This window comes from Oncorhynchus masou, chromosome 4 (assembly GCF_036934945.1).
Source record: "Oncorhynchus masou masou isolate Uvic2021 chromosome 4, UVic_Omas_1.1, whole genome shotgun sequence".
Taxonomy (NCBI): domain Eukaryota; kingdom Metazoa; phylum Chordata; class Actinopteri; order Salmoniformes; family Salmonidae; genus Oncorhynchus; species Oncorhynchus masou.
The window spans coordinates 14,105,522-14,127,379 of NC_088215.1; the positions used below are offsets into that span (position 1 = coordinate 14,105,522).

At 42.6% G+C, this 21,858-nt stretch overlaps 2 protein-coding genes and 1 long non-coding RNA gene across 4 annotated transcripts in view; all 3 read left to right on the top strand.

The window, feature by feature from the left end:
• The first annotated feature begins 485 nt into the window (after nucleotides 1–485).
• On the top strand, nucleotides 486–2,054 carry LOC135524172 (uncharacterized). Its single transcript, XR_010452915.1, has 2 exons — nucleotides 486–589; nucleotides 847–2,054. It is a non-coding gene; the product is annotated as an uncharacterized LOC135524172 (long non-coding RNA).
• A 4,748-nt stretch (nucleotides 2,055–6,802) lies between these two features.
• dtd1 (D-aminoacyl-tRNA deacylase 1) lies at nucleotides 6,803–18,746 on the top strand. Of its 2 annotated transcripts, none has more exons than XM_064951471.1 (6): nucleotides 6,803–6,921; nucleotides 8,372–8,462; nucleotides 8,763–8,998; nucleotides 13,411–13,508; nucleotides 16,621–16,818; nucleotides 18,341–18,746. In XM_064951471.1, the coding sequence occupies exons 1-5, from the start codon at nucleotides 6,879–6,881 to the stop codon at nucleotides 16,777–16,779; spliced, it is 627 nt and encodes a 208-aa protein (XP_064807543.1). In that variant the 5' UTR covers nucleotides 6,803–6,878; the 3' UTR covers nucleotides 16,780–16,818; nucleotides 18,341–18,746. The 2 variants fall into 2 exon arrangements, with proteins under 2 accessions (XP_064807543.1, XP_064807532.1); XM_064951460.1 differs by having other exon boundaries at nucleotides 16,621–16,788.
• A 2,040-nt stretch (nucleotides 18,747–20,786) lies between these two features.
• The window catches only part of LOC135524182 (sodium/potassium/calcium exchanger 3-like), a 93,493-nt gene continuing 92,421 nt past the window's right edge, over nucleotides 20,787–21,858 (top strand). The window contains exon 1 of the mRNA XM_064951487.1: nucleotides 20,787–21,310. Coding sequence (XP_064807559.1) covers nucleotides 21,112–21,310 — 199 coding nt within the window. The 5' untranslated portion in view covers nucleotides 20,787–21,111. The remainder of the gene's footprint in view (nucleotides 21,311–21,858) is intronic.

A 21,858-nucleotide genomic window follows, 5' to 3' on the forward strand; every position in this document is an offset into this window, starting at 1 on the left:
AGCCCTTGAAATGAGTGGCTATTTCAGCCACACCCGTTGCTGACAAGTGTATACAATTGAGCACACAGCCATGCAATCTCTGTAGACAAACACTGGCAGTAGAATGGCCTTACTGAAGAGCTCAGTGACTTTCAACATGGCACCGTCATAGGATGCCACCTTTCAAACAAGTCACTTCATCAAATGTCTGCCCTACTAGAGCTTCCCCGGCCAACTGTAAGTGCTGTTATTGTGAAGGGAAATGTCTAGGAGCAACAACAGCTCAGCCACACAAATTCACAACACGGGTTCGCCGAGTGCTGAAGCGCCTAGCTCGTAAAAATTGAGTTGCAACACTCACTACCAAGTTCCAAACTCCCTTTGGATTTTAAAATATTTTTATTTATTTAGTTAAGTTACTTTTTTACATTTTACATTATTTATGTATGTTATCTATTTATTTATTTTACCCCCGGAAGTTATCGTCCAACTCGTTTTTCGATATTATCAGTACATGGGGCGCAATGAAGAAACGTCCGGTAGGCTACTCGCGTCACAGCAGCAGCTCAGCTAACGTTAGCTAACTAGCTAGCAGTCACAGCCTATCTAGGTAGCTATTTATCTAAATATCAACACCATAGCTACAGATCACATTATATTATGGACTGTTATTGGACAAAACTGCTAATGATTTCTAATGGAAGTGCTTCCAAAGGTTGACAATATTACATGTCCTTGACCTTGTTATTGTTGATAAGCTCAAGGTAGACTTATATCAGCATTCAGCACAAATGTAACGTTATCTTTTATTAAATTACCCAATTGCATGTTTAGAAAATTGTGTTTCTTCATCTTATCATCCTGCAGTCAAAGAGAAGGAGGAGCAACCTCCAAATCCTAGAGAATTGACTATCCAGAGTGCTCACATGAAAACCACCATCGTCTACAAGGAAAACTTTGTTCCTTATTCTACAAGGGTCTACAATTTTGTCAGCTCGCTCAGTCGGGACTCTGCATCGGCTGACAGCCAAGACAATACAAAGTAATTGTGAAAAGGTGAAAGCTGTAATGAACTGATGCCATTGCCTGCCTAGGCTACCACATTTGTGATGTGTGTAGCAAAAATATTTAGGAATTAACACTGTAAATTGTACATTGAATATATCTCTGTGTAAAATACACTGGCTGAAATTGTCACTTGTACAATGCATTGAAATACCACAGTATCCCTCTGTTCGAGAACCCCTCTGCTAACCTAGAAACATTCTCTACCGACACTGTACACGGTCTCAATGCAAAGTGTTGACAACATCTGTCTGTTGAACTTCTAGATATGGCAGTGATAACCTGTCCTGTGCATTGCTGCTGTATTACATTCAGTCCAATCAGATTTTTGCAAACATCTGAAGTAGGAGCATAACTTTTATACAACTAGCAGAGTGTCTGACAGCTGGCCTATGCATGAATTTCAGCACTTCAAGATAAATCAATAAAACATCTGTCAAATTATCTTAATTTGTAAATGAAGTGCAACTGCCAGTTAAATGTTTGCTGTCGTCTGTGTTGATCACGGTAATGTAATATCCATTTATCTGAGGATGTCCTCAACACATTAGCCTGTTATGACCTGTGGATTGTGTCTGGATGATAAAATTGGGGGAGTACCAGTACCACTCACCACTTTTTAATTGGAGGCAACTGTTAGCAGTAAAATATTTGACAGTTGAAAATGTTATGATGTGAAGAGGGAATTCAACAACTCTTGGAGGGTAGTGAAAGTAGATTTTTTTTTAAACGACCTCTAATTGAAAAAAAATGACTGGATAAAATCAACGTGTCTCTACCTTTAGCTCAGTCAGCTCTTCTCTGTCCATTTCTTAACGATTGATTGGATTGGTTTTACAGAGGGTAAAATGTTGGAGGCTTTAGAAAAACAAATAGAAATGCATTTTCAAAACAGCCATGTATGGATTCAGTGACCAATCGCAATCTTGATACAAAACAAAATGTTGGTTCTCATGTAATTGGTTTTAAATTCCCATTGTGATTGTTCCCGTCCCTAAACCATTTTGAAATATATAAAAGCCTTCATCAATTTTTCATCTGACTATAAAACTAACCCGAGCACGAAGCAGTGTCTACACTATGCCGCTACTCAAATGTGATGATAGATCCTTGCAATGCTTTATTATGGTAAAATGTTTTTCACCCCATGCATTCCGGTGTTATTGAGGCTTTCTCTGAACTGATGGCTTCTACGGTTGTGGCTAAATGGAGTACAGCGCCTTCTAGTTGTCACGTCGGGACAACTACCATTTTAGCTAACCCTAACCTTGACCTAATTCTCCTTACCTGCTGCATTAGTTATCCTAACTTGCTGCGTTTGTTCTCCTTACCTGCTGTGTTAGTTCTCCTTACCTGCTGTGTTAGTTCTCCTTGCCTGTTGCGTTAGTTTTCCTTACCTGCTATGTTAGTTATCCTTACCTGCTGCGTTAGTTCTCCTTACCTGCTATGTTGGTTCTCTTTACCTGCTGCGTTAGTTCTCCTTACCTGCTATGTTAGTTATCCTTACCTGCTGTGTTAGTTCTCCTTACCTGCTGCATTAGTTCCCCTCACTTGCTGCGTTATTTTTCCTAACCTGCTGTGTTAGTTCTCCTTGCCTGCTGTGTTAGTTCTCCTAGCCTGCTGCGTTAGTTCTCCTAGCCTGCTGCGTTAGTTCCCCTCACTTGCTGTGTTAGTTCTCCTTACCTTCTGTGTTAGTTCCCCTCACTTGCTGCGTTATTTCTCCTAACCTGCTGCGTTAGTTCTCCTAACCTGCTGCGTTAGTTCTCCTAACCTGCTGCGTTAGTTCTCCTAACCTGCTGCGTTAGTTCTCCTAACCTGCTGCGTTAGTTCTCCTAGCCTGCTTCGTTAGTTCTCCTTACCTGCTGCGTTAGTTCTCCTAGCCTGCTGCGTTAGTTCTCCTAGCCTGCTGCGTTAGTTCTCCTAGCCTGCTGCGTTAGTTCTCCTAGCCTGCTGTGTTAGTTCTCCTTGCCTGATGCGTTAGTTCTCCTTGCCTGCTGCGTTAGTTCTCCTTGCCTGCTGCGTTAGTTCTCCTAGCCTGCTGCGTTAGTTCTCCTAGCCTGCTGCGTTAGTTCTCCTTGCCTGCTGCGTTAGTTCTCCTAGCCTGCTGCGTTAGTTCTCCTAGCCTGCTGCGTTAGTTCTCCTAGCCTTCTGCGTTAGTTCTCCTAGCCTGCTGCGTTAGTTCTCCTAGCCTGCTGCGTTAGTTCTCCTAGCCTGCTACGTAAAGTCACTTCTGTCCGTAGCTGAACTCCATCCACCCACCACCATAGAAGCCATCCGCTCCAGAGAAGCCATCAGTATCACCACAGTTGTACCTCAGATCCCCCCCAAGTCACCCTGCACTAGCGCTCGCTTTGTGTTCCAGCACCTCCTGATTTACAAATGAAGCACTGGATAAAGCAGATGCTTCTTGAGCCCTACCACCAAGTAACTACTACTACTATTTTTTAAATCCCTGATCAAGGTTAAAGGCTGATTAATAAAGATTGGAGAACACTTTGGGAGGGATCTTTTACCATTCCTCCATACAAATTTTTTCCAAATCCTTGATATCCTTGTGTGTGCTTGGTGATATTGTCTTGCTGGAAGATCCATTTGTGGCCAAGTTTCAGCCTCCTGACAGAGGCAACCAGGTTTTTGGCTAAAATGTCCTGGTACCTGGTAAAGTTCATGATACCGTTGACATTAACAAGTGCCTCTAGACCAGTGGAACCAAAATAATCCCATAACATCCAAGATCCACCACCATATTTTACACTCGTTCTGAGTTACTTTTCTGCATACGTTTCCATGTTTCAATGCCAACACCACCACTGGTGTGTGTGGCCAAAGAGGTCTATTTTCATGTCATCTGACCATAGCACCGGTTCCAATCCAAGTGCTCACTCTGTTTAGCAAACTCCAGGTGGTGGATGGTCAGATGACATGAAGATAGGCTTAGTGTCATTATCCTCGCAAGAGGAGGGTGCTGGAGTATTGAAAACAAGGGTGCCATTTTGACCTCAATCTTTTATTTTATTACTTGTTAATTTTAAACAAAATAGTTCTCAGTTGTATTAGTATAAAATTATTTTTAAAACTTGAGCATACAATATACACTAGCTCAGTATGTTATTTATTTTATACAGTCTTAATTTATGCCAATAATGTCGGTCCTGACTGTATATCCCTTTCATACACAGACCAAAATCACACTAATTTCCCATACATGCTTTTTTTGCACCAGCATTTTTTGTATATCTGAAAGGGGTAAAATAACATGGTAAACTAAAAGCCACCTGAAGACCTGGTCATGATTCCTGTATTTTCACAGACCCTGTAACCAAAATACAGGTATCGGGTCTGAGTGGTGCTCTGCTTTTGTTCAGGTAAATTCATCAACACTTCCATTGTTTAACATCTCCCTAATTTGAAATGCAAACAGCCCTAATGGTTTAACAACAACAACTCAGCCTTCCAATGTGCCAGTTACCCACTGATATGTACAGTTGAAGTCGGAAGTTTACATACACCTTATACAAATACATTTAAACTCAAGTTTCTCACAATTCCTGACATTTAATCCAAGTAAAAATGACCTGTCTTAGGTCAGTAGGATCACCACTTTATTTTAAGAATGTGAAATGTCAGAATAATAGTAGAGAGAATTATTTCATTCATCACATTCCCAGTGGGTCAGAAGTTTTACATACACTCAATTATTATTTGGTAATGTTCCCTTTAAATTGTTTAACTTGGGTCAAACGTTTGGGGTAGCCTTCCACAATAAGTTGGGTGAATTTTGTCCCATTCCTCCTGACAGAACTGGTGTAACTGAGTCAGGTTTGTAGGCCTCCTTGCTCACACACGCTTTTTCAGTTCTGCCCACAAATTTTCAATGGGATTGAGGTCGGGGCTTTGTGATGGCCACTCCAATACCTTAACTTTGTTGTCCTTAAGCCATTTTGCCACAACTTTGGAAGTATGCTTGTGGTCATTGTCCATTTGGAAGACCCATTTGCGACCAAGCTTTTACTTCCTGACTGATGTCTTGAGATGTTGCTTCAATATATCCACCTAATTTTCCTGCCTCATGTTGCCATCTATTTTGTGAAATGCACCAGCCCCTCCTGCAGCAAAGCACCCCCACAACATGTTGCTGCCACCCCCGTGCTTCACGGTTGGGAGGGTGTTCTTCGGCTTGCAAGCATCCCCCTTTTTCCTCCAAACATAACGATGGTCATTATGGCCAAAGTTCTATTTTTGTTTAATCAGACCAGAGGAGATTTCTCCAAAAAGTACGATGTTTGTCCCCATGTGCAGTTGCAAACTGTAGTCTGACTTTTTATGGCAGTTTTGGAGCAGTGGCTTCTTCTTTGTTGAGCAGCCTTTCAGGTTATATCGATACAGGACTCGTTTTACTGTGAATAGAGATACTTTTGTACCTGTTTTCTCCAGCATCTTCACAAGGTCCTTTGCTGTTTTTCTGGAATTTATTTGCACTTTTCGCACCAAAGTACGTTCATGTCTAGGAGACAGAACACGTCTCCTTCCTGAGCGGTATGACGGCTGCGTGGTCCCATGGTGTTTATACTTGCGTAAAATTGTTTGTACAGATGAACGTGGTACCTTCAGGCGTTTGGAAATTTATCCCAAGGTTGAACCAGACTTGTGGAGGTCTACATTTCTTTCTAAGGTCTTGGCTGATTTCTTTTTATTTTACCCATGATGTCAAGCAAAGAGGCACTGAGTTTAAAGGTAGGCTTTGAAATACATCAAATCAAATGTATTTATATAGCCCTTTGTACATCAGCTGATATCTCAAAGTGCTGTACAGAAACCCAGCCTAAAACCACAAACAGAAAGCAATGCAGGTGTAGAAGCACGGTGGCTAGGAAAAACTCCCTAGAAAGGCCAAAACCTAGGAATAAACCTAGAGAGGAACCAGGCTATGTGGGGTGGCCAGTCCTCTTCTGGCTGTGCCGGGTGAAGATTATAACAACATCCACAGACAGACCTCCAAAATACATCCACAGATACACCTCCAGTTGACTCAAATTATGTCAATTAGCCTATCAGAAGTGTCTAAAGCCATTACATAATTCTCTGGAATTTTCCAAGTTGTTTGAAGGCACAGTCATCTTAGTGTATGTAAACTTCTGACCCACTGGAATTGTGATACAGTGAATTATAAGTGAAATAATCTGTCTAAACAATTGTTGTAAAAATGACTTGTGTCATGCACAAGGTAGATGTCCTAACCGACTTGCCAAAACTATAGTTTGTTCACAATAAATGTGTGGATTAGTTGAAAAACGAGTTTTAATGACTCCAACCTAAGTGTATGTAAACTTCCGACTTCAACTGTATAAAAGGATACATTATACTGTCTGCAAGAAAATAGTAAATAAGGCACTGTTTGAAAGGGAGTCAACTTTGCCTTATATATTTGATTTGTTACTGGTAATATACCAGATTTTCTGTCGAAAATGGGTATTACACTGCCCTCCAGGAGTTGCTGAATTTCCTCTTCATTTTGCTCCAAAACTCATGCACCTTGGTGTGGAGAGCGAGGTAGTGACAGCGCTCCCTTCCCTTTGAAAATGCTCATAATGACAGTATCGTAGGTTTTTGGGACAAATGTGCAAAACACCAATTTAACCCCAGCAATCAGTACAGAAGGTATTTTTTTAGCACTTTAATGCTGTTTTATATGGTAGCAAAATTGATCTACTGTACTCCCAACTGCTGCCGCTAGAGGCCTCTGACAACGCAGCAAGGATTCATGGGAAGTATGACGTTTACGTCTGTGCACCGCTTCAATCTGATTCATTCTAGCGAGCGAGCTAATCAAAACAATGAAGGCAATCATTCAAAGAGTGACAACAGCCAGCGTGTCAGGTGAGTAACGCTATCTACTTGTAATTATTTTATTTCTATATCGCTCATGGTGTCAAAGAATGACAGTTCTTCACCGGTAGGCATGTTGCAGGCAGCACAGAGGATTGCTAACGTTAGCTACGGTAGTTTGGTAGCCGCACGGCTATCCAATCAAATGTATTTATAAAACACTTTTTCAGTGGTGTATAGTAACTTACTTAAGTAAAAATACTTTAAAGTACTACCTATGTCGTTTTTGGGGTTATCTGTACTTTGCTATTTATATTTTTGACTACTTTTACTTTCACTTCTACATTCCTAAAGATGATAATGTACAATTTACGCCATACATTTTCCCTGACACCCACAACTAGTCAAAACATTTTGACAGAAAAATGGCCCAATTTAAACACTTAGTTGGTGATAGTCGTAGTTGGTGATCAAAATAACATTCCTGGTCATCTCTACTGTACTGCCTCTGACTCCCTACTGTGAGCACAAATGTTTATTTTGTAAATTATGTCTGAGCGTTGGAGTGTGCCCATGGCTATCCGTAAATACAATGAAACAAGTTAATTGTGCCGTGTGTTGTGCTTAATATAAGGAATCTGAAATGATTGACTTTCACTTTTGATACTTAAGTATATTTGAGCAATTCCATTTACTTTTAATACTTAAGTATATTTAAAACCACACACTTTTGGAATTTTACTCAAGTAGTATTTTACTGGGAGACCTTTGACTTGAATAATTTTCTATTAGAGTATATTTACATTTACTCAAGTATGCCCATTTTACATCAGCAGATGTCACAACGTGCTTCTATAGAAACCCAGCCTAAAACTGGAACCTAGGAAGAAACCTAGAGAGGAACCAGGCTCTGAGGGGTGACCAGTCCTCTTCTGGCTGTGCCAGATGGAGATTATAAGAGTACATGGCCATTAAGTCTGAACATCTTGAAGAATGATCTAAACTTTCATAGATGACCAGCAGGGTCAAATAATAATCACAGTGGTTGTAGAGGGTGCAACAGGTCAGCACCTGTAAATATCAATCACACTTTTTGAGAACCTGACTAAAGTAGCTATATGCCATGCTGAATTGCCCCAATATGTAATGATGTGTGCACTGACATGTCCAATGACTATTCCAAATGCTGGCTTTATGGTAATCTCTCTAGGTGGGTTCACACTAAAAGTGCTTGTTACTAGTTACCACAGCTACAAAATCCCAATCCCTGCCTGTTTATACAATTTCTCTGCATCAAATGTGATTTGAAACCTAACATTAACCATGCTGTTAACCTCATTGAATCTCCCAGGTACTGTACTGTACTATAGGAGCCTAATACTACTTGCAAGACTGTCTGTGTGTGCTAGATTAACCACACTTTTTGAGGAGGATGTGACACTGAATAATGAAAAGGACAATTATTGTATTGATTTGATAATTCTGTCCTGTGTTGTCACAGTGGGAGAGGTGCCCATCAGCTCAATAGGCAGAGGACTGTGTGTGTTGCTGGGTATATCCATGGAGGACACACAGAAGGATGTGGACTACATGTGAGTGTGGGTTCGTTCAGTCACAAAACATGGTCTTTGCACTACGGTACTGTAGCCCTTCTCCTACATAGGCAGGGCATAAGGGCCAGGTCAGGTTCATATCTGTAATAGGAATTTGTAAGACAAGCTTTCACATAGCTTTTCTTTTGTATTAGCCCAATAATTTTGGAACATCTGCACAAAATACTTGCTCACTCCTACAGCCATCTCCTTTGTGTCCCCAACACATAAATATTCAAATAAATACATTCTATATTTCAATCAATTCTACGCCCCAACGTTCATTTCTCTGCTCCTCAGGGTTCGTAAGATCCTTAACCTGCGTCTGTTTGACGATGAGAATGGCCGGGCGTGGAGCAAAAGCGTCATGGACAAGGAATATGAAGTCCTGTGTGTCAGTCAGTTCACTCTGCAGTGCATACTAAAGGGTAACAAGCCAGACTTCCATGCTGCCATGCCTGCAGAGCTGTCCCAGCCCTTCTATAATAACATCCTGGAACACCTGAGGAGCACCTACAAGCCGGAGATGATCAAAGGTGGGTGAACACACAGGACTAAATAGAAAACGATATTACTATGGGTGGACATCAATGACTGACACTGCAGGCCTACAGTCTGCTAAATACGCGCTAGGCCTCTATCAGCTGCTTTAACTCTATTACTACTAAACAAGCCTGAGATGATCAAAGGTGGGTAGCCTAGCGGTTAGAGCGTTGGTACAGTAACCGACAGGTTCCTTGTTCGAAACCCAGAGCGGACAAGGTGTAAAAATCGTCCGTTCTGCCCTTGAGCAAGGCAGTTGACAATTGATCCTCGGGGGCCGATGATCTCTGGTTATGAGGGGATGAGTTAAATGCGGAAGACACATTTCGGTTGAATGCATTGAGTTCTACAACTGACGCGGTGTCAGTTTTCCCTCTAACCTGCGTACAGCTCCCATCAGACTGCCGCGCAGACGAAATAGCCGTCCAGCCAGAGAAACGTGAGTTTGAACTTCACTCACCTTTCTTGAGTTTACCCCTTTAGTTAACACTATCAACATTTCGCTCTACTGTGGGAGTTGTGATCGAATCAACGCAATCTTAACCAATTTCAATGTAACATAGCGACATAAAACAAACTATTCAAGACTTGGCAAAACTAACTGTGCAATATATTTTCTTGTAGGCAGAGCACATTGGAGTAGGATTCTAAAGTATTGATAGGTAAGACTATAGTATTGACAGGCAGGTACTCTACACAGACCTATATGCAAATAACCATTGCAATATATGGATCTGTGTCTCTCACTTTGAGCTGGACCGTATTTAGGCTACAGTATGAGCGGTTCATATTCTTTGCTAGTTAGTGAGTTATTAGCCCAGTTATAGCTCATTTCGAGTCAACAATGGGGGAGTGTTTGCTTCCTACAAGAGCACAAAACGTCTACATTTCTAGACATCTTTGAAAACGTGTCAGGTAAATAGCTTTTTAGGTCTTAGGGTCAGTGTTGTATTTTGAGACATGCTTGAATAAGTTAAGGTGCCAATAAGCAGAGCATAGCTTAATTTGACTGATTCTCTGTAGTAATGGTATGGGAATAATAATGTATTTTATTTTGAAAAGTGCTTTTTTGCATAAAAAAAACAAACATTTTCAGTCACCTCCTTGTCTGAATGACAGGTGTATGAACAGGTTCATGTCAAGCCCTGCATGTGTTTTTTTTTCAAAAGTCTCATGGAATGTAGGTGTACATTGAACACCACACATTGGCTGCTACTGTAGGCTGAATGATAGAACAGCTATTTCTGTGTTCAAATGTTATTGGATGCATTTTTCTCCATGGTTTTTGATGGTAGGTCACTCTGGTTGGCCTACATTATGACCAAATAGCCACAGTAGCCTACTTGACCACTCTTACAACTGTAACTTAAAGCAGGTAGAACCTCAGTGTTCACAGTAAACGCGCCGGAAGTTGCACAGAATTTTCACAACCTTCAAGTTTTGCGCTCAGCCGTTCTTTAAATTTGCTCAGGGTCCCGGAGAATTTGAGGGAACATTGCTAGGTATCCCATTTCCTTTCCTCACTATTGAGTTGAACCAAGCTGAGATGTGTGCTGTGCTGACCTGGTTACACTTCCACTTTAGTTGCTGGAACCATGCTGGAAAGGACAATGTGAACAGATCATATAATAATAAAACATTAGGAACACCTCTTTCCATGACATACTGACCAGCTGAATCCTGGTGAAAGCTATGATCCCTTCTTGATGTCACTTGTGAAATCCACTTCAATCAGTGTAGATGAATGGAAGGAGACAAGTTAGAGGAGGATTTTTAAGCCTTGAGACAATTGAGACATGGATTGTGGATGTGTGCCATTCAGAGGGTGAATGGGCAAGACAAAGAGTTAAGTGTCTTTGAACGGGGTATATTAGTAGGTGCCAGGCGCACTGGTTTGTGTCAATAACTGCAACGCAGCTGGGTTTTCCACACTCACCTGCTTCCTGTGAGTATCAAGAATGGTCCACCACCCAAAGGACATCCAACCAACTTGACACAACTGCATTGGAGTCAACATGGGCCAGCATCCCTGTGGAACGCTTTCGACACCTTCTAGAATCCATACCCCGACAAATTGAGGCTGTTCTGAGGGAAAGGGGAGAAGGTGTTCCTAATGTTTGTTATACTCAGTATATATTGCAATATCACTATATCTATACTGGGCTGAGTTGGGCTGGGTGAGCGAGACACTGCAAGATGAGCCATATATATCGTTTTTAAAATAGACTGCTATTGTACAGAATTTCACATCCAGTGACCCAAAAGTGTCGAGGACACTTTGCTGTGTAGGCAGTTTGTGGGCAGAGAGAAATTAACTCTCATAAGACACGCTAGATAGGAAAAGCGTAAACGAAGAGATCATTTTGATACCTAATAGTCACTATTATCTTGGTTATTTAATAGATGGTAAAAGGATCGGCATTCTGCTAAGTGTGTGGTTTTAATATATAATAGCATTGGGTCAATGTTTTGCTCAATCATGGTTATGATGGATTGCAAAAGGTAATTTGTTCAAGCAAGGAGGTGAAGCTAAACTGAACAAAAATCTAAACGCAAACATTTCAAAGATTTTACTGAGTTACAGTTCATATAAGGAAATCAGTCAATTCAAATAAATTCATTAGGCCCTAATCTATGGATTTCATATGACTGGGAAGGGGTGCAACCATACCCCTTTGTGAGGAAAAACTCATTTTGATTGGCTGGGCCTGGTTGTCAAGTGGGTGGGCATAGGCATAGGCATAGGCCCTAATCTATGGATTTCATATGACTGGGAAGGGGTGCAACCATACCCCTTTGTGAGGAAAAACTCATTTTGATTGGCTGGGCCTGGTTGTCAAGTGGGTGGGCATGGGCATAGGCCCACCCACTTGACAACCAGGCCCAGCCAATCAAAATGAGTTTTTCCTCACAAAGGGGTATTAGTACAGACATAGATACTCCTCACCAACCCCCCTCAGATGATCCCACAGGTGAAGAAGCCAGATGTGGTGATATGCAGTTTTGACGCCGGTTGGATGCACTGCCAAATTCTCTAAAATGATGTTGGAGGCAGCTTATGTTAGAGAAATGAATATTCAATTATCTGGCAACAGCTCTGGTGGACATTTCTGCAGTGTGCATGCCAATTGCACGCTCCCTCAACTTGAGACATCTGTGGCATTGTGTTGTATGACCATTTTAAAGTGGCCTTTTATTGTCCTCAGCACAAGGTGCACCTGCGTAATGATCATGCAGTTTAATCAGCTTCTTGATATGCCACACCTGTCAGGTGGATAGATGATATTGGCGAAGGAGAAATGCTCACTAACAGGAATCCAAGAAATTTGAACACAATTTGAGATAAATAAGCTTTTTGTGCACATGGAAAATCTCTGGTATATTTTTTTATTTCAGCTCATGAAACATGGGACCAACACTTTACATTTTATTTTTGTTCAGTCTAATTGATAGCCTAAGGTCAATATCACAAACACCTGGAGAACTATAGTGAAGAGAAGGGTTGCTGTTCACAGTTTGGGGAATTGAGACACTAGCTTAAGGCTTAACAAGGGTTAGGGTTGATAAGCCAATGCACTCCTAAGTGAAACAGCCTAGACTACAGGATCACAAGCAGTAGCCTTTATCCTTAAGGCCACTCAAGACTTGACTCCTGACCTGAAAGGCTCGGAATCAGTTGGAACGCCTGCTTTCCTGTTGAAACAGAGGTTACATACATCGGCCTTTAAGGTCATAGTTCACAGTGCAAAGGTTATGGTGGTTCCACACATCTACATGGGGGTGGGTTAGTCAGGCCATGTTTAGTAATGAATTGGGTCTATAAGGTCGTTGGGCACAGTATAGAAATAAACAGTTATATTTAATTATATGGGTCACAGTGCAAGGGTTATGGCGGTTCCACATTGGGGTGGTTTTCTTTTATCGGGTCGTAGTTGGTGATGGTGTTTGGTGGGGAATTGGTTCAAGCCACCGGGGAGAAGGTGTAGTGGAGGAACTCTGTGTCCCTGCTTGTAGTGGGACGCAAGCTCTCTAATTAGTCTTCTCGCTGCCAAGGCCCAATCCCCTGAGTGGGAGAAACGAGATGATTAGGCGCTTTTTAGAACACACCACCCAGCCACCGGTTTCATGGGCAGATGATGTAATAAATCGAAACATACCTGGACCATTTTAAGTATAAACTTCCTGTCTTATTGTATCTTAACACCCTCTACCCCCATGTCCCTGTGGTACTGAGATGCCACCTGCTTATAAACCATTGATATAGAATAATGTGCCCAATAAGCAAACTGCAGTAGCTGTTACTGGATGGAAACGTTGAGTGGTGTCATTTATATGGGCCTATTTAGATGTATTAAGGTTAACCTTTACATTTTCCTTTTGTCTTTGTTTTTTGTTTTGTTTTTAGATGGGCAGTTTGGGGCCTACATGCAGGTTCACATTCAGAATGATGGACCAGTCACCATCGAACTGGTGTCTCCTTCTGCTCCCATGGACCCCAAACAGGTACAGTTGTTGTTGTTGATGCTGTTGATTTCTGCAAGTATGGAGTTGGCTCATGTTGTATGATGGTGTCATATTGCGAAGTCTCCCTTTAGCCTGTGTATTGCTAGACTATATTTGTTCTAAGTAGTTCAGACTTTCTCTCAGCACTCACTGTCTATCCTGCTATCCTCCAGCAGGTGGTGCTGCAGGCCTAACTTATTGTAGTAACAGATGGAGAGCGGACCATGATCAACAAGCAAAGCTGCACTATTGCTTTTCTTAGTGCAGTATTAGTCGACCTCTGGTCCATGGACCGGCACCGCTCCCTGAGATGTGGCTTACTGGTTCCTGAGATAGCTGTCAGACATTTAGTTGGTCAGTTTTCTGTTGTAATTTTAGTCCCTGGCTTCAAGGAGGTGAACCAGAGATTTGCTGGTCCCTGACACAAAAACCAATCCTGATACCGTAGATGTGTACTGATTATCCCATGAATCTGTCCTGCTCTGTCCCAGCATCCCTCTGGCCTTGCTGAAAGACCACTGATTGACCAAAACACACTCTGAAAGGTTTGAGTTGTCATGTGTCGGAAGTGTGTGTGTGTGTGGGGGCGGCATAACATATGATTGGCAGGCCAGGGCGAGGTGGGGGTCGCCACCGCATGGGTGCCCCCGCTCTCCCCACAGGGATCGGTTGACTCCTGAGTCACTGTGCACTCTGTTACCATGACGACGGCCTCTGCAGGTGGCGACTCAGGCCATGCTGGCTAAGAAATATATTTGAATGTGGAATAATGATTTATGAGTTCTGATGTGTAGCCTATGTAGTGACAAGTTCACCCACAATGTTATATTAATAATGGATGTCCTCTCCTAGGGCCAGTGTCCTGGCCCTAGATTAAGCTCTGTCCTGGACTATAAAGCATGCTCATTCCAAATTCTCCATTGAACATGCTTTCAGGACTAGGCTCAATCCTGATCCAAGAAACAGGCCCTTAATGTCTTACTGGGCATCTGTTTTTGAATGGTAAACTATGTTAAAAGTCATTTCAGGTCGTTTTAAGTGTATTTTAGGCAACGTATCCATCTTTAAACATGACAAATGGATAACCGTTGGGTAACACTGCTGATTCCACAGTATCGCCCAGTCCTGTTGTGTAACACAGAGGGATTTGAAGGAGCAAAAGCCTTGATGAATGTGTTACGCCACCACATCTACTTGAAGACATCGCGCTATGATCCAAACTTATAGCAGAAAGCAGTCAGGTCCACTCCAAACAGCAGCAGCCATGAGGGAGTAGGGACATCCCTCCCTGCTTCTCCTAAACCGTCCGCTTCACATTGTAATTTATTCAAATCAAACTTTTTGTCACATGCGCCAAATACAAGTGTAGACCTTACCGTGAAGTGCTTACTACAAGCCCTTAACCAACAGTGTAGACCCTACCGTGAAGTGCTTACTACAAGCCCTTAACCAACAGTGTAGACCCTACCGTGAAGTGCTTACTACAAGCCCTTAACCAACAGTGTAGACCCTACCGTGAAGTGCTTACTACAAGCCCTTAACCAACAGTGTAGACCCTACCGTGAAGTGCTTACTACAAGCCCTTAACCAACAGTGTAGACCCTACCGTGAAGTGCTTACTACAAGCCCTTAACCAACAGTGTAGACCCTACCGTGAAGTGCTTACTACAAGCCCTTAACCAACAGTGTAGACCCTACCGTGAAGTGCTTACTACAAGCCCTTAACCAACAGTGTAGACCCTACCGTGAAGTGCTTACTACAAGCCCTTAACCAACAGTGCAGTTCAAGAAGAGTTAAGAAAATATATACCAAATAAACTAAAGTAAAAAATAATAGAAAGTCACACAAAAAAATAACAATGTATACAGGGGGTACTGTATATATCTATACAATATATACAGGCTATATACAGGGGGTACCGGTATCGTGTCAATGTTTGGGGGTACAGTGAGTCATTTGAAATTGTAGTGTTTTAGCTATTTGTGAATTGTTGAAGACTTCCTGAATGTGATTCCAGTCACCTCTGTGTGTGCATGCATGGTCTTTGTGTGTGTAAACTTGACTGCTCGGTCCAATGGATGTGAGCGGCAGTCCTCAGAATTTGAATCCTGTCTGTTTTGGATGTTTGGGATGTTGTTGTTTAGTTAGAGGGGTGTATGCCAAGGCTGAGAGGATCACCAGTCAACTGGGGGAGCAGCTTAAACACACACACACACACACTTTCCATGAATCGGAAGCTTTATCGGATCCTAGGAGAGGGACAACAGAGCCTAGCAAACAATACCATTAAGTCAAGTTATCCTGATTCTATTGTTCTGTGAAAGTCATTTTGAATATAAACAGTGGTCTTAATCACTGAAATATCATGTGATCTTTTTTTATTGGGGTTTTCAAAGCCACACAACACCCTGGGAAAGATGGTATATTGCTTGCTAGCTAGCTAACTCCGATGGAGTTTGTACAGGGATAACTAGATCATTGGTGTTTTTTTAAAGTCTTATTCCCTTTAAATAATTAAGAGTTTGTGGGATGTTGTGGCTTTAGCATAACATTTAAGGCATAAATATTTCCTGTGGCGCTCATGAAAGTTTTAGCATGTATGTTTACAAACCTTTTCAGGGATAGTTGTGTACCTTTTTAGTGTAGGGTTCTTGTTTAATGTTCATTGAGCAGAACAGAGATAGCTGCTACAGTAGTTTCCTCAGAGAGGAGTTCAATAGATAAGCCTCGCAGCTAACCGTAGATGGTGAGTGAATGGGAAGATGACTCGGCTCTTTCTGAGTGTGACAGCTTTATATTGTGAAGACAGTTAATGCTACATCGAAATGGCCATGGCTTCCGGAAATAGCGGCACAGTGAAACAAAGCTCTGGTGTTTATTTCTCTTTCTTCTGCCCTTTTCATCTTCTCTTTTCTTGTTTTTATGTAGCCAAGTATTTGGTACAGTTATACATAGCTAGGTCCCTGGGTTTCTCTTGGGCACGTGACTTGACCAGTAAAAACAGGTCACGTGACCACGAACAACTCAGGTCCCTACTAATTGCATTAGATCAATCCAAGTTTTGTCCTTCTCTTTTTAACCCTTTACCACTGGCCTTGTTTCCCCCCTCAGCTCGCTAAACAGGAGAAACAGCAGCAGAGGAAAGAGAAGCAGCGCTCTAAAGGACCCTCGGAGTCAGGCAGGGAGAGGGCCGCCCCGCGCCCCAGAGCCCAGGACCCTAACGCCAGCAGTGGAGCAGACGGCGACGTGTCGTCAGAGAGGGAGACCTAGGGCAGCACGGTGAGCCTGGAGTCCCAACCTGCTGTGCTGGTAGTGCTGTATTACTTATACTAAAAAATGTACAAATAAATAACCAGTAAAGTTGTCCTCTGTTTTGGAGAGTTGATGTTAGGTCAAAGTAGGGGTATCTAGTACTGTATGCATCTGCTACAAAACGCTTTACGTCACTGGTCCTTTATCTCAGCTTCTGGATTTCCTCTCTGTATTTATTGCACACAATCATGGATGAAATAGAACCACTTCAATCCACATTGGTGTATGTTGTACTGCACATGGTCCTTGGTCGCTCCATGTTATTGTTGACATTGTAGTGAAATCCAGGAGGAGGCTGTTTCTTATACAAGTGTTCAGATCTCCGGATTAGAGGGCTTTGCTCTTATTCATCCCTAGCGTTTGTTTGTTTACTAAAAACATGGAAGTGGAGTCACTGAGTTAGTCCGTCAACCCGCCCCTGCTTGCTTGCGCGAGCGAGCCTGTGGTGTGGTGTGGTCGCGCCTACGTGTTGGGGTCAAAAATGCAGTGATCCGTGGTGGAGTTGGTATGGCTTCGGAGCGAACACACCACCACACGACGTCACTACTTGGTTACGTATCCTCTCTTTCATAACCATGCACATACCCACATCATGCACATACCCACATCATGCACATACCCACATTATGCACATACCCACATCATGCATGCGCACACACATTATACACACACACACACACACACACACACACACACACACGGTACATACAATGTATGTAATTTAGAGAGACAACACACACACTCCATGTCCCTCATGGCTCTTGGTACTCAGCCTCCGGCGGTATCCCAGACTCCCCGGTGGTGAGGACACTACTCCCCTCACTTTATGAGACAAAAAGAGAGAAGGAGACGGGAGAGAGGGGGGCAGGCTGGGTAAATATGCCGCAAGACATCAGCAAGGCCTCCCCGAGATGGTTGCATAAGGCCACTTCGCCTGACAGAGAGCGAAAGCCAAGGGAGGGAGGGGGAGGGGCGAGAGAGATTGAGAGTTGTTTTCATTTTTCACTTTCGGGGGGGAATGCAAAGGCAGCAGTTCTCTGTGTGATAAGCGAGCTCAGACTTGAAGGTAGAGAAATGCTCACTCTCCTCCTCATTGCTTCCTTTCCTCTCCTTTCCTCTCGCTTTCTCAGTTCTGTCGCTTCATTTTTTTGGGGGGGACTTTGTCTCCCTGAGGTTTGCTTACTATGACTTAAACATGAGCAGTGTGCACCACTGTGTGTGTCTCAGAATGATTAGAGTCATTTTGTGACAAGTCTTCGGCCTATCTTCCCTCCCTTCCTTCCTGCAATGTTCTATTTAAATGAAATGTTCTTGTGGTTCTGTTACTGCAAGAATCCCCCTGCTCTCAATACTACAACGACTGCTCTTTACACGGCTACTGTGTCCAATGCTACTGTGTCTAATGGTACTATGCCTTAATACTACTAACAGTCTATACAAGTTGCTCTGGATAATGGCACGTGCTAATTGATGTTCTATATATGAATATACTGATAACGATGTGTGTTGCTGCTTATAGATTTACCATATTGATGTTGGAGGAGCCCAGTCGGCCAAAATAGACTTCATCTGCAGAGACGTGACTCTGGACTGTCCTCCTGGAAGAACGTATGGCCCTCTTCCTCTCCATCTTTCTCTACAACATTGGCAGTCTCTGCCTTGTACCCTCTCTGCCACTGTCTTCCTCTACTCAAAGACAAGGGACCTTCCACCCCAAAATCCAAAGGCACCTATGACAGAGAGGGGTAGTGGCATCACAAGATGGAGATGTCGGACATTCTCTCACCTTACTTTTGTAGTTCTTGTCTTAATAAGGACAACACATTTGATATTTATGAATGTTGTGAACACGATATGTTATACTGCTGTTTAGTGAATTTGAATGTAAATGTGGTCATTTTATAAAAGAAGACATGGTGTGTGGACCTATGCTGTGTTTGTTGTCTGTGTGTGAGTGCGTACATGCTCTATCCTTGTTCTTGGATGGTCTGAGGGAGGAACACACCTACCTTCCCACTGAACACAAATACCTTCAAAACTCCAGTATTTAGTTGACAGAGCATCTATTCCTGGCCTACAGGAACTGCTGTGCCCTCGCAACGTGACGTTGTGCTGGGATGAGATTTCTCTCCAAGTTTATTTCTGGTTGAGAACAGAACAGGAGGAAACTGAAAAACAACGTCATATCATATGAGGAGAAGACGAGACATGACCCAAATATGTCTGGATCTACTGTGGTTTTTAGGGGGCTCCAGACAGTAGACAGCCCCGACCTATGTTTCATCACAACAGGGAAAGTGACTGCTGGACTATGGATGTAGATACCAACCAAGACAGTACGGCAGAAGTGATGAAAGCCATTTTGATTTTAGTGGTGAGACTGTGTGGTTCCATATGTATATTGGGGTCCCTACTGGCAATGACTCATTGGGGGGGGGGGGGGAGTCAACAGCTTGTGAGTTGTTCGGTCTTTGATAGTGTTTTGTTGTGGATCTCAGTACTGTACTACAAGTGTGCACTTCCGTGTGTGTACGTGTGTATCATCTTCCAGGCCTTTGGAGCTGTGTCTGGGTGCGGTGTCAGTTCAGTTGGACATGGGAAAGTGGGTTAAATTCCAGGCATTCTGCTACATCTGAGACTGCTACAGCGTTTGGGATTGTCTGGTTCTTTCTGAGGCTTTATCTTGCCTCATGTGTGAGCCAGTCTCTTGCCAAACCCCACTGGCTATGGAAAAACAATTTAACTGGATTTAATTTGTTGCCCCCCCCACCCCCACCACCACTTCCCTTCCTCTCCCTCTTTCTTTTCTTTTGTGCACCTCTGAGACTTTGGGAATTCATCTTATTTAGTATACTAAATAACTCCATGCCCGGGTTGAGTGCAGGATTCCTCTCTACAGGTTATAGGCAATCGTCCATTTCAGGTGTGTGTTTTTGTTGTTGCACAAAACCAAATCTGGGTCGCAATGGACAGTTTGGTTGTGTGTGATGTCTGGCTTTTGCTTCTCATGTATTTTCTCATGACAGTACAATGGCATACTTCCTTCTGTGGTCAGGTAGCTTAGAAATACTAGTGTGAGAGGACAAACCTTCTGAGACATAAAGCACTATCTTGTTGGTGGCATTATTATGCTACTTTTGTTTTTCAATTTCACCACCTCTTTTTACTTTTTTCATCTTTCATTTTCTGATTCTCTCTCTCTCTCTCCTGCTCTCCCTCCCCAGTCCTTGACTCAAAGGGTTAATGAAACCTAGTTGTTAAGAGCCCTAACCACTTTTTCCACTCTTGCTGGAAACTTTCCAGTGCTATTTATAAGATCTCAAACAATCAAAACTCACAATCAAGAGTGGCTGTTTGTCAGAATTAAGATATAATCCTAACATTATAAATATCCGAGAAACCTTTATTTTTATTTTTTTTTATCCATAATTTTATGTGAATAGCCTAATAATTTGTTTGGAGGAAAAGTTGCCTCATATCATTTTCATTATGTGAAGGCTTGGCCTGTTTATTCAAAGCATGCATGTCTAATGATAGTAAATAAAGTCAAGCTAGTTATATTGCCCACTGTAAAGTAATCACAGTCCATCTTATTTGATGACATAGATAGAAATTCATGTAAATTTCATGAGCAATGCATTCATTGATCTATTATGTAACGTATGCATAAATAGCCTATAGCCTACTCAAATATTCTCTAAGTTGGTCTGGGCACAAACAACTTTTGAAGATGTCTTTATGTAAACTTGTGTAATTCAGCTATCATGTTTTAATGCCAACATCATGCAAAAAAAACTTTCCAAGGAGAGGGTGTACCGAGGCAGTGTACCTAGCCTCGGAAAAAAAATCATGTTATACTCTCTAGGCAATTTCTACGTCAAACAGCTTGCACATTTGATCTAGCTTTCTCTCTCGCGCGCTCTCTCTCTCTCTTGTCGGACACAGCATCCTACAATAACATCACCATACACATCAGTGAGCAATCCGGCGTTGCGCGCACGAGACGCCACAGTCGCATCTATGGAGCGCTCCTGCCGCCTGTCCTACTATTGCATGGAATGAAAGTGTAATATGACATAGAAGCAAGACGCCCTGGCACTTCAAAAGGAAAACATACCTTGCAGTCTACACCTCAACACTCGCGACTTTCCAACGATACCGACTTGAAACTTTTACAAGATACCCCTCCCCCCCGCACATTACACACACACACACACCGTTCCTCCACTTTGTATCCGTTCGTGTAAAATTCCCTCGGAGCTTTGCTGCTCATTTCACTCCGGCGGCTAGATGGACGAGGAAGAAGCCGCAGAAAGGATGCCTCCAGCCGGTGTCCGACCCCGGACTCGCCCGCCGCAAGTGATGCTGAACCAGAAAAAGATTAAAGCGAGACGGAAAAAGCGGAAGGAGCTGGTTTTGATCCAAATATGCTTGTTGGGAGGGATGCTTCTCATCGTCAAGGGGTTCTCCTACCTAGCAGAAAATTCAGGTGAGGGTAGGCCTATCAACTTACCCCCCTGTTGAGGGATGGAATGCTGAAGTGGGAGTTCCATAATGGCTGTTATGTAGCCCATAGAGTCCATTGTTTTGTTACCATGTTTTGTAACAATACAATGTTACATTGATTTTGCACATCATGCAAATTGTGTTTAAACTGTAGGCTACTTTTGAGTACTCGCTTTGCAGAGTTTTGGACTGGACTGGAGTGTGGTCAGGGGTGTCATGCACCCTTAAAAATCTGAGGGGGCACAAAGTATGTGAGGATGGCTCCTGTGGGTGTGTGGTCAAGAGGGGGGTAGGGCCCTTGTACTGAAGTTGGAGAATTTTTTTATATTTTTCTAACAGCTGAAACAGTTTTTTCCTGCAATGTAGAGCACGGGTTGGAACCACATTTATTTTCCAATGGTTTCGTTCCGAACAGAACCATTCTTTTTTCGTTCCATTCCACTGTTCCAACCAGCAAAATGAAGTTCTGAACCAGTTCGAACCAAAATAAAAGTAACAGTTTATGGCGTTCCTTTCGGCTATTTTTTAAAC